General features: G+C 39.2%; 2 protein-coding genes across 2 annotated transcripts; one reads left to right on the top strand and one right to left on the bottom strand.

Annotated features, from left to right (window-relative positions):
- The first annotated feature begins 7,067 nt into the window (after positions 1-7,067).
- On the top strand, positions 7,068-8,537 carry LOC127779570 (uncharacterized). The gene is made up of 2 exons (XM_052306380.1): positions 7,068-7,816; positions 7,916-8,537. The coding sequence occupies exons 1-2, from the start codon at positions 7,112-7,114 to the stop codon at positions 7,934-7,936; spliced, it is 726 nt and encodes a 241-aa protein (XP_052162340.1). The 5' UTR covers positions 7,068-7,111; the 3' UTR covers positions 7,937-8,537.
- A 741-nt stretch (positions 8,538-9,278) lies between these two features.
- On the bottom strand, positions 9,279-12,722 carry LOC127779571 (PLASMODESMATA CALLOSE-BINDING PROTEIN 3-like). The gene is made up of 4 exons (XM_052306381.1): positions 12,457-12,722; positions 11,410-11,643; positions 10,569-10,602; positions 9,279-9,965 (listed from the first exon to the last, which is right to left on the bottom strand). Exons 1-4 carry the CDS (start codon positions 12,518-12,520, stop codon positions 9,710-9,712), a joined length of 588 nt encoding a protein of 195 aa, XP_052162341.1. The 5' UTR covers positions 12,521-12,722; the 3' UTR covers positions 9,279-9,709.
- Between the last annotated feature and the right edge of the window lie 2,279 nt (positions 12,723-15,001).

The following is a 15,001-nucleotide window of genomic DNA, read 5'->3' as shown; positions in this document are numbered from 1 at the left end:
TAACTCTTACATATTCCACCAAAAAACTTGTAATGCTATATTGTGGTCCAACATTTTTCTTGAATCTTGAATTGGTTCCCTCACTCAAAGCTGTGCAGTGTATGAAAGGACATAAGTTTGTTTTGAAATAAACTGGTATAAACCTTTTTCTGATTGCCCACATATTTTTGAGAAATTTGATATGATGCAAATCAAAATAATCCATCATAGACTGCCATAAAAACTCAAATTCCTCTCCAGTCAATGAGTTGTTCATAATGTCGTTGTACTCATCATATAACCCTTCCTTCTTCTTAAACAATGTTCCAGATAAGTTTCTTGCTTTCCTCACAATATGAAAGAAACAATTTTTGTGAGTAGTATTTGGAAAAATAGTTGCTATTGCAGATCTCATGGCTCCATCTTGATCTGTTATGATTGCTTTTGGATGTTTTCCTGACATTGCCCTCAAAAAGGTTTCAAACAACCACTTGAATGTTTCTGTTGTTTCATCATGTAAAAAACTACATCCAAACAAAATTGTGTTCCCATGGCCTGAAATGCCAACAAATGGTGCAAACGGCAAATTGTATCTATTCGTGAGAAATGTAGTATCAAAACTAACACAATCTCCATATTTGGCATACCATTCTCTTGATCTACCATTAGTCCAAAACAGATTCCTCACCTTTCCATTCTCATCTAAATCAAACTCAAAAAAGAATCCTGGATCTTTCTCTTTCAATTTTCTGAAAAAACTCAAAGTTTGCATCATATCATTTGAGCTTGTCTCTATGTTTATTGAACTTCTGACATTACTCACATCTTTTTTAGTATATGCCAATGATGTCAATCCTCCTCTTAGGACAGAAAGAATAACAATCATATTTCTGGTAGGTATATGACACTCCTTCAATGTTCTAATGAGTATCTTCTCTTCATTTGTCATATGTTTATGAGACTTGAGAAATCTGACTTCATCAGGGGGGCTTAATTCATGGTTGTGATCTAAATCCAATCTTGTGATGCACCAAATCATATTTCTTTCACTTATAACCAATGCACACTTGCATTCTGTGACTTTGTTCACATTTGTATTTCTCTCTTTCACCACAATCTCTTCTTTTGATTTAGAATTTGACTGAGATGTATCTTTTCCAAATTTGTTGCACTTGAAAGTAACTCTGATTACTTCTCCATTTCTCTTCTTACTAGTAGTGTGATAATTGTGAGCTCTGACTATTGAGAAACCAGCACAAAAAGCATAGAAGTTGAAGAAATCATGTGCTTCTGTAATTGATTTGAATTTCATATCTACTCGAGGTACATACTTGCTCCCTTCTGATGCATTATTTCCACTGGCTGCTTCCATTTGTTCATTACTCAAAAAATTATCAACATCTTCCTCTGTTAATAATTCTCCATCTTGTTCACTGACTGCTTGTACATCTGAATTTTCTTCAACACCTGCTTCACCAATGTGTCCTTGATTATTTGCTGAACCTGTTTGAGCCTTTGAACAACATAAAACAACAATAGCTATAAAAATTATTCAAAAGTACCGTAAATGCAAAAATGTAATATCATGTTGGCTAGATTGGCCTTTTTGGTTGTCAATTTTTGTTAATATCATTTTTTTTTATCTAGTTCAAATAGTGTTCATATGTGGTGCAGTAATACATAATCAATAGTTTTCATAATCAAAAAGACAGTGGTACATTAATACATATTTCAAACTGCATTTGCATTTACAGTACTAACATATTGTAGTTACAGTTTATATGTATTGAAATTTTATTAGAATTTCACCGTAATTTTTAAATTAGTTCAGCTAACTCAAGGAATTTTTTGCATTTCTATGTCACAATATTGTTAATTTGTCAAAACTTGTTTTAATCCAGCGATAGATCAATCAATAGCTAAATTTTAGATGTTTTCAAATTTGTTATTTTTCAAGTTAAAAATTTGTAAATTTAAATGCACGGTATTAAGATTTTATAAATGTAAAAATTATTCAAAAGTATTGTACATTGAAAAAAGAAATTCATCATTTATTCATATATACAATAATATGAATAAATCAGTTATCTTTGATATATCTTACCATATGACCATCATCTAAATTGAAAATATCAAGCGACCAATTTGAATCATCTTCAATATCTATATCATTATCTTCTGAATGTTTAGAATATTCAACTTCTTCAATCTGCAATTTTAACACAAATTTCATATAACTTGCATTCTATAATATAAAACTAAAAAAAATTAGACATATAAATTACAAGAAACTCAGATTTTACTGTATAACTCACCATATGTCCATGTTCTAAATTGAAAACATCACCATTACAGTTTGAATTTGAATTTTCTTCTCTTTCTATTTCTGATTGTTTAGAACATTCACCCACTTCATGCTGCATATTTCAAATATGGACATAGCCATATTAATTACCAACTCATGCAGTTTTACAACATTTACCCAAATCATGCTGCATATTTTAAAAATTTAATCAAAAGAATAGTGAAAATAATTCAAACCTGTGTTTCAAAGTCTCTCGATTGTGAACTTATAATATGTTCCATTAAACTTGTGTATGATGAGTAACCAATCTAGTTTAACAAAAACAAATCAGAGCATAGTACAATGCAAGCCTGATCATGAAATCAAATGACAAACCTAATCATACTTACAAAAGCATTGTTTTGCTCCAACATAGCTAAGTCATCAAAAATACCATATTGCTGAACTTCAGAAATACATGTTCACAAAAATAACAAGTATTATAAGTTACAGAAATTTTATATTGGAATTACAGTATTACACATATGTAATTTTTGCAGAAATTGACTGTAACTTTTGACAAAAACTGTTTTCAATTAACGGATCAATATAACTATGCTCACATAAAACTGTTGTTTTTTTTTTGCATGATTGTTGTGCTGAAATAAAATCTTTACCTGTGATTGATTAATCACTCTATGTGAAAAGAATGATTGAACTTCTTGTCTGGTTATATGCAGAGTTTTGAAATATTTTTTTTTATATCTATTAGCATTTTATATTATTCAGTTATACTAATAAAATGTATTTTTGTATTTTAGCTAATATAATGTGAGCTAGATTGGTAATTTTGTTTGTCAATTTTTCTTGAATGTAGATTCCTTTATTTGATCAAGTGCTAATAGTTTTCATATGTGGTACACTATAATTGGAAGACAGTGGTACAGTAATTCATTCTTCATACACTAAAATTGGATTTATAGTACAAACTTGTACTTACAGATTATATGTACCGTAATTCTATTAGAAAGTCACTGTAATTTTTGAATTTGTTCAGTTAACTCAAGGAAATATGGATTTCTAGCAAATATTGTTAATTTCTCCAAATTTGATATATTCTAGCAACTTGCTTTACAGGCAACTTTCATTCATTATACAAATTATTTTCTAGGGTTGATTTTTACTATAGGCAAAGTCAGTGGTATAGTAGCTTTTGCATCTATCTCAATGTAAACACATCTTTGAATGACAAAAATTGAATTTACAGTACAAACTAATTGTAGTTCCAGTTTAATTATACTGTAATTCTATTAAAAATTGACTGTAAGGGACTGCAAATTTTGAATTTCCATCAATTTTGTTTCTATTTGATGCATCTGTTACCTGTGATTTGTTCATCCAAAGAAATGCTTCTTCCAACATCAATTCCTGTGATTCCTATAATAAACCAAAATCAAATTGTTGATATAGATAAGTAATTAGTCAACCAGAATTTAGAATCAATATTAAATTGACATGTGTCAAATTGATCATATGTCAAATTAAATAACACTAAATTGAAATGCAGAGTATTTTGATGTACTGTGTTGTATTTGATTTTTGCTTGTTTGGTAATGTCTGAAGATCTTTGATAATTTTGTAATCTGATTCTGTATAACTATAATGACACAAAAATAAAAAAAAAGTATTTTAACAGGAAACTTGCTTTCATTATACAAATTATTTTCTAGGGTTGATTTTTACTATAGGCAAAGTCAGTGGTATAGTAATCTATCTCAATGTAAACACATCTTTGTATGACAAAACTTGGATTTACAGTACAAACTAATTGTAGTTCCAGTTTAATTATATTGTAATTCTATTAGAAATTGACTATAAGGGACTGCAAATTTTGATTTTCCATCGATTTTGTTTCTATTTGATGTGATCTGTTACCTATGATTGGTTCATCCAGAGAAATGCTTCTTCCAACATCAATTCCTGTGATTCCTGCAATAGACCAAAATCAAATTGTTAATATAGATTAGAAATTAGTAAACCAGAATTTAGAATCAATACCAAATTGACCTATGTCAAATTGATCATATGTCAAATTAAATATTGTATGTGAGGCCTATAAGATTTAATATAATATATATATATATATATATATATATATATATATATATATATATATATATATATATATATATATATATATATATATATATATATATATATATATATATATATATATGCTGTTTTTGATATGAGCTGTTACCCGTGATTGGTTCATCCAAAGAATTGCTTCTTCTACCATCATTTCCTGTAAATCCTGCAAGAGAACAAAATCTTATGTGAAAATTCAAATCAATTACTGAAGGTTATGAAACAGAATTTGATTATGCTCTATTTTGACTTTTTGTGCTTGTGCTTATATGTTCAAAAGGATCATATATTTACTGCACACAGTATGGAACCAACATGTCCAAAGGATCATGTATTGTTTTTGTGAACTGTTTGTTTTTCTGAGGTTCACTTTTTATATGAATCTGATCAAAATGAAATTCACTTGTTTTTTTTTCAGGTTTTGAATACAAAACAAAGAAGCAAACTCATGTAGTTGATCTGGGAAAACAATTTCCTGTAGTCTCACAAGTGTTCCATTTGCAAATCAAAACTGGAAAAGAGTTGATCTGGAGAACAAAACAGCATAAATCACAAATCAAAGGTTAGATTCAATCTGGGCTGAATATTTACCTGTTTTTTTGAACAAATTGTTGCTCGTGTGTTTGTCTTTTCTGTTGAAATCCTCCTCTTCAAATTCTTCCACTTCATTCTCTCTTCTAAAGAAATCGTCCTCCTCAATTTCTTCCATAGCGTGTACGACTTTTTGTTCTCCTCTAATTTCTCTAGGTTTTTTGCCGATCTATGTTGATTCTGAAGAGGACATATCACGTGTTTCCTGTTACTTTTGTTCTAAGCTTTCTTGGCTCTCAAGAAGGTCTCTTTTTGCTTTAATATTTGTGATCAATCTGGGCTTTTACATAGCTGTTTGTTCAATCTGGGCTTTTTTGTGGCTGCTGTATAAATTTGGACTTTTTGGAATGGGTCTTTGTTTGGACTTTTATTTGGGCTTTGGATTGGGTTTGGGCTTTGGATTTGGTTTGGACTTTGATACAGGCAAATCAGATTTGTTAATCTAATATTTGTTTTTTTTCTATTTTTATTTTGTGCTAAAAATTACAGTGGTTGGATCCTTATCCTAAGGCTAAGAAAATCTGCATGATACGTGGGCCAAAAATCATTCACATTACATATAGGCAGTCCCAATATTATTTGCAAAGAGAAAAAAAATATCTTTCGTTTAAAAGTTTTTAGAGATTATGTTTTTTAGATAGAATTGTGTGTGTGCATACGTTGTCTTGCGAAATCCCTAATCAATGCCTAGGCGTGTGCGGCGCCATGTGCCACTCGTGGAAAGGCAAAGAAGGGACAGCGCACACGTGGCAAGTGCGGAGAGGAGGGGCGGATAAAATGGCGCAATTTTTTATACGTATGTATATAAACTTTGTATTATACAGACTTTGTATATACTATATAGATAAAGTTTGTATACAACATACGTACGTGTGTAAAGTTTGTATACATATATGTACAAAGTTTATATACGTGTATATATTTTTTATACGTAAAAATGTATGCGTATATATAAAATTTATATATATATGTATGTATAAACATACTACATATATAAAGTTTGTACATATGTATGTAAAATATGTATATGAGTATATAAGAATAGTAGTGGACTAAGGGGGTGCGCCTTGCACGCGTGGAGAAGCACTGATGAGCCATTAGTCCCCCTCCCCGGTCCACCCGCCTTGCCCGAGTAAGGAAGAGGATGGATTTATCTTGCATAGGCGTATTCGTGGGCCTCTCTCGCGTAGTAGTAGCGATCCAATCTGGGCTATTCATATGGGTTGAAATTACCGTCTCGGCCGATCGCGTTGTATCAATCCAATCTGTGAAAAAGTACACCGAAGGTCCCTCAACTTGTCATCAAGTTACAAAATTGTCCCTCAACCGCAACACCAGATATATGATATCCCTCAACTTTTCAAAACTGTTCACCTTAGATCCTTCCGTGGTTTTGACCCCGGTTTTGTCCGATGTGGCGGCTGAGTCAGCGTGAACCCATGTGGGCCCCACATGACAGGATGTCCACATCATCATCCCCTCTCTCTCTTCTCTCCCTTGTTTCTTCCCCTTGTGAGTGACGGAGTGAGAAGAGCAAGAGAGACAAGAAAAAAAGGGAGAGAAGAGGGGAAAGAGAGAGGGTCATGACGTGGACCCCCTGACATGTGGGCCCACATGGGTCCACGCTGACTCAGCCACCACGTCGGACAAAACTGGGGTCAAACCCACCGAAGGATCTAAAATGAACGGTTTTCAAAGTTGAGGGATATCATATATATAGTTTTGCGGTTGAAGGACGATTTTGTAACCGAAAAAGTCGACTTTGGCTCCCTTAAATATCGGCCGAATCTATTCCATGACCCTAAACCGCAAAACCGGATAGGACGACTCCTCAAACTATTAAAACCGTTGCAATTTGACTCCCTCGGTGGTTTTGGAGGACGGTTTTGCTCACGTGGCACATACGTGGCGGTTTTGACCTGGTCTTCGTCCCACGTGACATTGACGTGGCACTTACATGGCACATGAATTAAAAAAAGCCACTGACACATAAGGTCCACATGTCATCCTCTCTCTCCCTTTCCCTTCTTCCTCCTCTCTCTCTCTTATCTCTCTTGTTTTCACTCCCCTTTTCACTTCATCCGGTGGCGGCGGGCGGTGTTCCCGGCTATGGCGACTGCAGTGGTCGATGCTGGCGCCCGCCGCGGGGTCGTCGGACTCCCCTTACGAGCCATCCAAGCCGTCGTTGCCCGTCGCATGGCTGCTACTGCACGTGTTCTTCCTTCCACGCCACCTCCATGGCGATGGGTTTTAGGTCCGCCGATCGATTCCACCGCCCACCTCGTCTCGCTGACTCGCTTGTCTCCCCACCCGTCATGCTCGCCGGCACCAACGCGACGACGTGGTAGTGGTCGTTTGGTCGTCGCCAAGATAGGGGCCGAAGAAGCCGGTGTCCCGCTCCGTCAAGGCCGGGCTCTAGTTCCCCGTCGGCCGCATCGGCTGCTACCTCAAGAAGGGACGCTACACGCAGCGCGTCGGCATCGGCGCCCCCGTCTACCTCGCCGCCGAGGCAAGCCCCATTGTTTATCTCTTCCTTACCAATCCTTCCAACCCAGTATGGTTAACTGGGACTTGTTGATGAAGGTGCTGGAGCTCGCCGGGAACGTGGCGTGGGACAACAAGAAAAACCGGATCATTCCGAGGCACGTGCTGCTAGTGATCCGCAACGACGATGAGCTCGGGAAGCTGCTGGCTGGCGTCACCATCGCGCACGGCGGTGTGCTGCCGAACATCAACCCGGTGCTGCTCCCGAAAGAAGACCGCCGAGAAATCCGACAAGCCGGCCAAGTCCCCCAAGAAGCAGGCGCGCAGAAGGTGACCACTTTTTCGTTGGGTTATGTACTTATGTTGGAACAACCCACTTGGATAGCGATGGTGACACTGATGCGTGTGTAAAAAATTTATACTTCAAAGGTCGGAATTTGCCTCAAATAAAGCCTAGTGGCTTCTATGCATTCGCGTGGTTATCGGCAAGTCGGTGGGCGCCATGCCTGCCGGCATCCTGGGCGAGGACGAAGGCACCAACGAGATGTTCCTCCAGGCGCCGCCAAGCTGCTTGCCCTTGACAGCGGGCTGCAACGCGTCTTCGCCGGCGATCGCCTCCGGCGACGGCGAGCTCGCTCCGGCCCCCTTCCGCCGCTGCCCCTCCGACCCCCGCCCGCCACCTCCGCCATCGCCGGCAATCCGGTCTCTGCTCCCCCGCGCAGGTCTGAAGGGAAACAGAAAGGGGGAGAAAAGCGAGAGAAGGGAGAGGGAGAGGGGGGAAGAAGGGAAAGGAGAGCCCATATGTCAGTGGGTCTCATAATTCCATGTAATCAACACGTCGATGACACGTGGGATGAAGACTGGGTCAACACTGCCACGTAGGCGCTACATCAGCTAAAATCGCTTGTAAAACCAACCACCCAGGGAGTCAAATTGCACCGGTTTTATTAATTCGGGGAGCCATCTTATCCGGTTTTCTTGTTAAGGGTACGAATTAGATTCGACCGATATTTAAGGGAGTAAAAGTGGACTTTTTCCTTTTGTAACTCGATGACAAGTTGAGTTGAGGGACCTTCGGTGTACTTTTTCTATCCAATCTGTTCTGTGCAATGTGGGCCCGAAGGTTAACTGGGCCGTGTCGCGAATCGAATTCGGCCAGCCCAGCCACGTCCTGATGCGCCGCGCGCGCTAGGCAGCCATGATTCGAGCCGAGCCCCACCCTCTCGCTGCCGCCTGCCTGCATCATCCACCCAGCTTCTGCGCGGCCATTACTGCCTCCATTAACTCGGCTTGCCTGCGCCGATCACCAGGCCCGCGTGAGTGACAGTGGTGACACCATCATCATTCATCAAGCTCCTCGCTAGCTAGCTCTGGCTCACTTGCTCTTGCTCCATCATCATTGGCAGCTTTGGCTTAGCTTAGCTGTATGCATGCCTATGTCCTGTAGCTTCGTACCAACACACTGATTGGTCATCAGAGAGCTGCAGGTGCATGTTTCACGAATTTTTTTTCAGTATCAACCGAGAATCTGTCTCGATGCGCTACGCAACAACAAGACGCCCGACGCCGCGATGGAACCCCCACATGGGCGCAAGAAACGGACGAAGGTTTCAGCGATGCAGAGTAGCAGCACTGATGCGCCACGTTACCTAACAGCTAAATAGCTAAAATGTCACTGTGCAGGAGCCATATATGCACAATCTGAATAGGCTACCATACTAGTACCACATGTTCAATTCTGCCTCTCACATTTTCACTCTCATTTCTTGCGGTTTTCAGAGATACAGCCATCTTCAGGGATGAGCAACTTGATGATAAGTTGATAACAGCCTTAAGATGGCATTGTCCCAACAACAACCTTCTCATTCCAACCAACCTTGAGCCTACCTACTGGGTTTCCCTAGATTTACAAGATAATAAAGATGGGAAAAAGAAAAAAAAGAGTGGGAGTCCTTGCATGAAAGAGACAGGCATCCTACTACCAAATTACAGAGTACACGACATAAGAAAAGGGAGTACAGAAACTCACCCCACACAAACACCCATCGACACCAAACAAGAATTGGCAGGCAATAGTGGGTTTTCGGATGGGATGACATCTTCAGAAAGATCAGGGTCTCTGTTCATTTTTTTTTTCTTTTCACAGATCACATTGCTCCTTCAACCACCAAAATCGGGTTCTTTCAATCGGCGAAAATGAGTGTTGCTTCAAGGGTGCAACCCTCATGCGATCACAACGAGCAAGAGGAGCACGGCGCAGAAGGTGGCTAGCCCAGCTCTTAGGTGCAATCCCGCTGCCGCAGTGTCCATGCTGCTTGTGCCTGTTGGCCCTAGCCCGCCCAGCCCGGTGCCGGTAGTAGTCCCTGTTCCCATGCCGGTGCCGGTGGTTGTGCCCATACCAGTTCCAGGTGTGAAGGTTCCTGGGGTCATTGTTCCAGTTGTGCCTCCCATGGTCGGAGTGGTTGATGTTCCAGCAGCACTGCACATGAGTATGGAAATGTTGTTAGGATATTACAATCAACAAAATCCAGAAGAATCTTGCGTGTTTCAACTTGCAAAGCATCTCAGTTGCCTTCAGATATATGGCACACCATACTATAGGAATCCTTCAATGATACTTGCATCAACTATAGATCATTCAGGAGTCATGTGTACATCACAAATGCAGGCCGGAAAGGCATAGGTGTGCATTTTGGTATGGATGAGTAGTTGAGGATGAGGTACAAGACTAGCTTTAAATAACAGATGGACTTGGTTCTTAATGGTGATGTATACTTACTTATTGACTCTTTGGTATTTTTCAATAACAAAGCATATACGATTTTGACAAGCAAACAAAAGAGATAAGGAAGTTATAACACATTCAGTTCATTGAACAGATGGCTACATTCAGTTCATAGGTCTTAGTATTGCAGTTCAGAGTGAACATGTACTATATAATGGAGGCAGATAGTGTGTTCAAAAGAACCTTCTGCTCAAACACAATGCAAAAGTTTCATTGGTGGTTACCACTTTGAAACGTCAATCATCCTTAGTGATACTTAATAAAACTCAGTCAGTTAAAGTGAAGTTAATAATGTACCTTGCACTAGCAGGGAAGGAGCAGCCAGAAACACCTGCAACCAAAGATAATATGAGATTGTGTGAGGAATAGATATGTCTCTAACCAATGAAGAAAATAACAAAAATACATAGAATGGATATCATCCCACACTCAGATGAACTTCCATGCCAGCTATCAAAAAGATGTCACCGACATCTCCTTTTCCTTTTCGTTTGTCCTAACTGACCACAAGCTCAAATGCTAGCCAACATATCAGACTGAGAGACCTTATAATTGAGATAAGGTGACACAAGCAAACAAGCTAAAAAAAACTTCAACATACTTTACGGTTGAATTAAAGCAAGTCCCATTACTCCATGCTTGCATTGCCCCAACGCACGACAAATCTTAATTCCATCATCTGTACAGCTCGTCCTTCACATTGCTAGTCACCACCTCATCACCATCCAAACATTTCTAATCGTGCAAGGCAGAAACACTTGCCGCAAAAACTTGCAAGTGCTCAAATGGCATTATGACAGCCAGTGCTCGAACGCGTTCTTGAACCCGAAACACAAGCGCAATCCATTAATCAAGCAGTAGACAGTGGACAGAAATGCTGGGAAGGAATTGAAGTGACTACTACTCCCTCTGTTTCACAATGTAAGTCATTCTAGCATTTCCCACATTCATATTGATGCTAATGAATCTAGACATATATATCTATCTAGATTCATTAGGATCAATATGAATATGGGAAATGATGGAATGACTTACATTGTGAAACGGAGGAAGTAATATATTGACGTGAAATCCTTTTGGGCATTCGTGAAAAAAAAAACAAGAATTGAAGTGACTTGGGTGGTGAATCATTTTTTACTTGGGTCGCTGGTGGTGAGGGTGGCGGTGCCGGTGAAGTCGCAGGTGGCGCCCATGGCCCTGTTCCTCTGGAAGTAGCTGTTGGCAGCCCAGGAGCAGTGCGCCACGACGGTGTTGGGGTTGAAGCACTGCCCCTGCTCGTGGATGGAGTTGCAGTCCGCGCCCGCGCCGCACGCGTAGTCGATGGTCTTCTGCAGCGCCGCCTGTGGCTGATCCGACCTGCACACGCACCAATCTGCATTCGCCAAGAAACACCACACACACAAAAAAAAGATTCAATGCGAGAGATTAATTAACTCGTGCGTTTCATTAAAAGGCGGCAGTTTTTATGCCAGTTTCTTGATGAAGAGATGGGACGCGGAATGTGACGAAAGCAATCAAGAAGAGAGAGTAGCGTCTGCGCAGAAAGAGCAGAAAACTAGGAGAAAATCGGCGTAGTAACGGTTTTGCTTGTTTTAGAAAGTAAAAATGTAAAAAAAAATAAATCAACTTGAGAAGAACACATCTCCAACTCTCAGAGGGGAGAACAAGAGATTTCTTGTCCTTGGTCCTTGTTGAGTTATTTTCTTCAGCAATAGATGAACAGCAAGAGTTAAGCAGTACATGGATAGTACTGTTTGACATAGCAAGGTAGGAAAGGGGAATCTGAAAAAAAAAGTTCTACAAATCATACCAAAAGTTGCGAGTGCTCCTACATGCAATGGCTGATCTTTCCTAGAAAATGGAAGAACCAAACAGAAACATCTCCTCTTCCAAGTTCCAAACACTACAATGGATGAACCAAGCAGAAACTGAGAAACATCAAAGAACCCAAAAAAAAAAAAAGAACCACCGACAAGAAGAAGTGTAGAATAGAACAACACCTGAACAAATCCCCCCAAAACTCCAACAAAATCAACCTTCAGAAACAAAAAGCAGCAGCCTTTGCAGTTCCCAGCCATTATTTAAGACACACAAACTCACTCAGGACAGAAATCTAAACGAGACGGAAAGAGAAAGGTTAGAAAAAGACCCTCCCCCGGGGAGAGCTGAGCTTAAGCTCGCTCACCTGAAGCGACGAGACTGGACGACATGAGAAGCACCAGCGCCACCACCACCATCGCCTCCATCATGAAAGCTACCACCACCACCAAGCAAGCAGCAAGAACAGAGAGATTCTTGGAGGCCTGGACGAGTAGAAGAGATGGAGACGAGCTAGTAGAGGAGAGTGAGTGAGTGAGTGAGAGAGAGAGTGTGTGTGGTGGCCTCTGGACAAGAGTGGCAGTGGCAGCAGCAGATGCAGAGTGAGTGAGAGAGACTGTGTGTGTATGATGCGTCGGGTGCGCGTGCGAGTTTGATCTGCGCCACGGGCGCCTACGGAATTTTTAACCTTTTTTTTCTTCTTCTTCTTCTTTGCGCATCAACGGTTGCGACCCCTGGGAGACTGAGCCGCACCCACCGCTACCTTTTTGCTTTGCTGCAATTTGCAGTTTTGGCCTCCTGTGTTTCTCTGTTCGTTCTCCTGCCCACCGCGAAACGCCAGCCTATTTTCGTGAGGTTAATGCTTGGCTTTTGGGACTAATAAAAAACTGTTGCAATGATTTTTTTTAGTGCAAAACCATTCAAACGTAGCTATAGTTTCATGTGCAGCTACGAACAAAATAACACCTTATGATCCTTTGATCTGCAGGATAGGAAAAATATAGAAACAGAGAAAAAGCAGAAATTGAAGTAGTAGTATGTTTCTTATGCTATGGAAAAAACAAAAGAAAGTTCAAAAAAGTTACACGTCTTACTATTTTTCCTATGAAATGTGAAGCATAGAAATATAATCCTATAGAAAATTTCTCACAAACAGGTCACACATCTTACTATTTTTCCTATGAAATGTGAAGCATAGAAATACAATCCTATGGAAAATTTCCTTTCTTTCATATGAATCAAAAGAACATATAGGAAGAAAACCATAGGAATTTAAATCCTATGAAAATTCTTTGCCAATCCTATAAATCAAAGGAGCCCTGATTGTTTTTTTTGTTCTTGGTAATGTCGCGGTCAAAATTTAAATTTTAAACTCTCTATGCGTTTTTATTTTTTTTCTTACTTCTATTTTTAATGTTGGCCTTTAAATCGCTAAGAAACATATTCATACCTTAATTTTTTTTCTCATTGCACTGCTTATTTTTCCACTACTAATTAACAATCGAAGCCAACCAATATAGCACTAAGGGCCTGTTTGGTACAGCTCCAACTCCTAAATTTAGCTCTAGGAGTTGGGTCTGGAGTGGAGTTGTGGAGCTGCCTAAACTCAACTCCACAACTCTAGTTCATTTTGTGAGAAAGCTCCACCCAGCTCTACTCCCAGTTTTGGTGGAGCTGAAACTGTTTAGCTGAGCTCCAGCTCCAGAAGGGGTGGAGCTGGAGTTGTGCCAAACAGACCCTAAGCTAACTTTACAAATTTCTAGTAGCACTTGTTTTTTCCTGTATATTTCACAATTTTTGTACATAGTGTCTACTAGCATTCTCTGTAATAATTTTGTTTAGCAAAATTCTGTTGAAAAATCTACTAGTATCAAATTTCAGCATGGTTTTCTATTGACAACGATGCAAAAACAATTCCAAAACAGTTCCATTTCAAGACGATGCTGCAAGCCGGGTTACATTATTTTCGGTTGGTGTGATGGTAGGGCCCACGACGCCAGAGCCAAGCATGCCACTCCTTCCACTCCGCTCCACGCTTTGGTCCCCTTTGCAATAACCGCATTTACCCCAGCTGCTGACAGATCCGACCAAACCACTTTTCTCATGCTAAAAACATCCTGCCGCAGTCAGTAGTAAATACCAAAAATATCAAAACAAGTGTTCGTCTCCAAAAAGGAAAAGGAAGAAAAATAGAGGAGAGTTCATGCTGTTGTTTACTCCGTGACTAAAATTCTTGTAAATAAAATGAGATGGTATGTTCAGTCGTTTAGGCTGTATTATATACACTATAATTTCTTATCTTTTACTCTCTATTTTTTTCACACGCACGTTTACCGAAATACTTAATGACGTACTTTTTAAAAAAAATGTAAAAAAAATATATTAACTTATTTTTCATTTTTTTAGTCGATACTTAATTATCATGCGTTAACGAGAGGCTCCGTTGTCCATGCCAGAGAGATCGGTTCCAAAACGGCCTTTTACTCTCCTTTTTCATGTGCATGATTTTTCAAACTACTAAAGATATATTTTACAAAATAAATCTATAAGAAAATTGCTTGAGAAAAAAATATTAATTAATTCATTAAGTTTGTTTTAGTTAATACTTAATTAATTATTATGCTAATAAGCTATTCTATATCATTTTTCTTGTTGAGGAGGAGAGTTTAAACCTTGAGGTTCGAACTAGACATGGATCAGGTTAATTATGTGCTAATATGCTTCATCATTTTTTTCTTTTTGCTGAGGAAAAGAGTTTCTAACATTGAGGTTCGAACTATACATGTAAGTATGATGTTAATGCGAAGAAGCTACTCAGCTTCTTGCTTCTAGTTTATTTTCTAGATTTTACACAAACCCAGCATTTTCGAGTCTGGGTAAAAATCTTGATTGTTTGGGTGCTTCTTGCAGCT

Source organism: Oryza glaberrima, chromosome 7 (assembly GCF_000147395.1).
Source record: "Oryza glaberrima chromosome 7, OglaRS2, whole genome shotgun sequence".
In the NCBI taxonomy this organism is placed as follows: Eukaryota; Viridiplantae; Streptophyta; class Magnoliopsida; order Poales; family Poaceae; genus Oryza; species Oryza glaberrima.
Note: the sequence above shows the minus strand (reverse complement) of the source record. Positions and strands in the feature narration are given on the sequence as shown.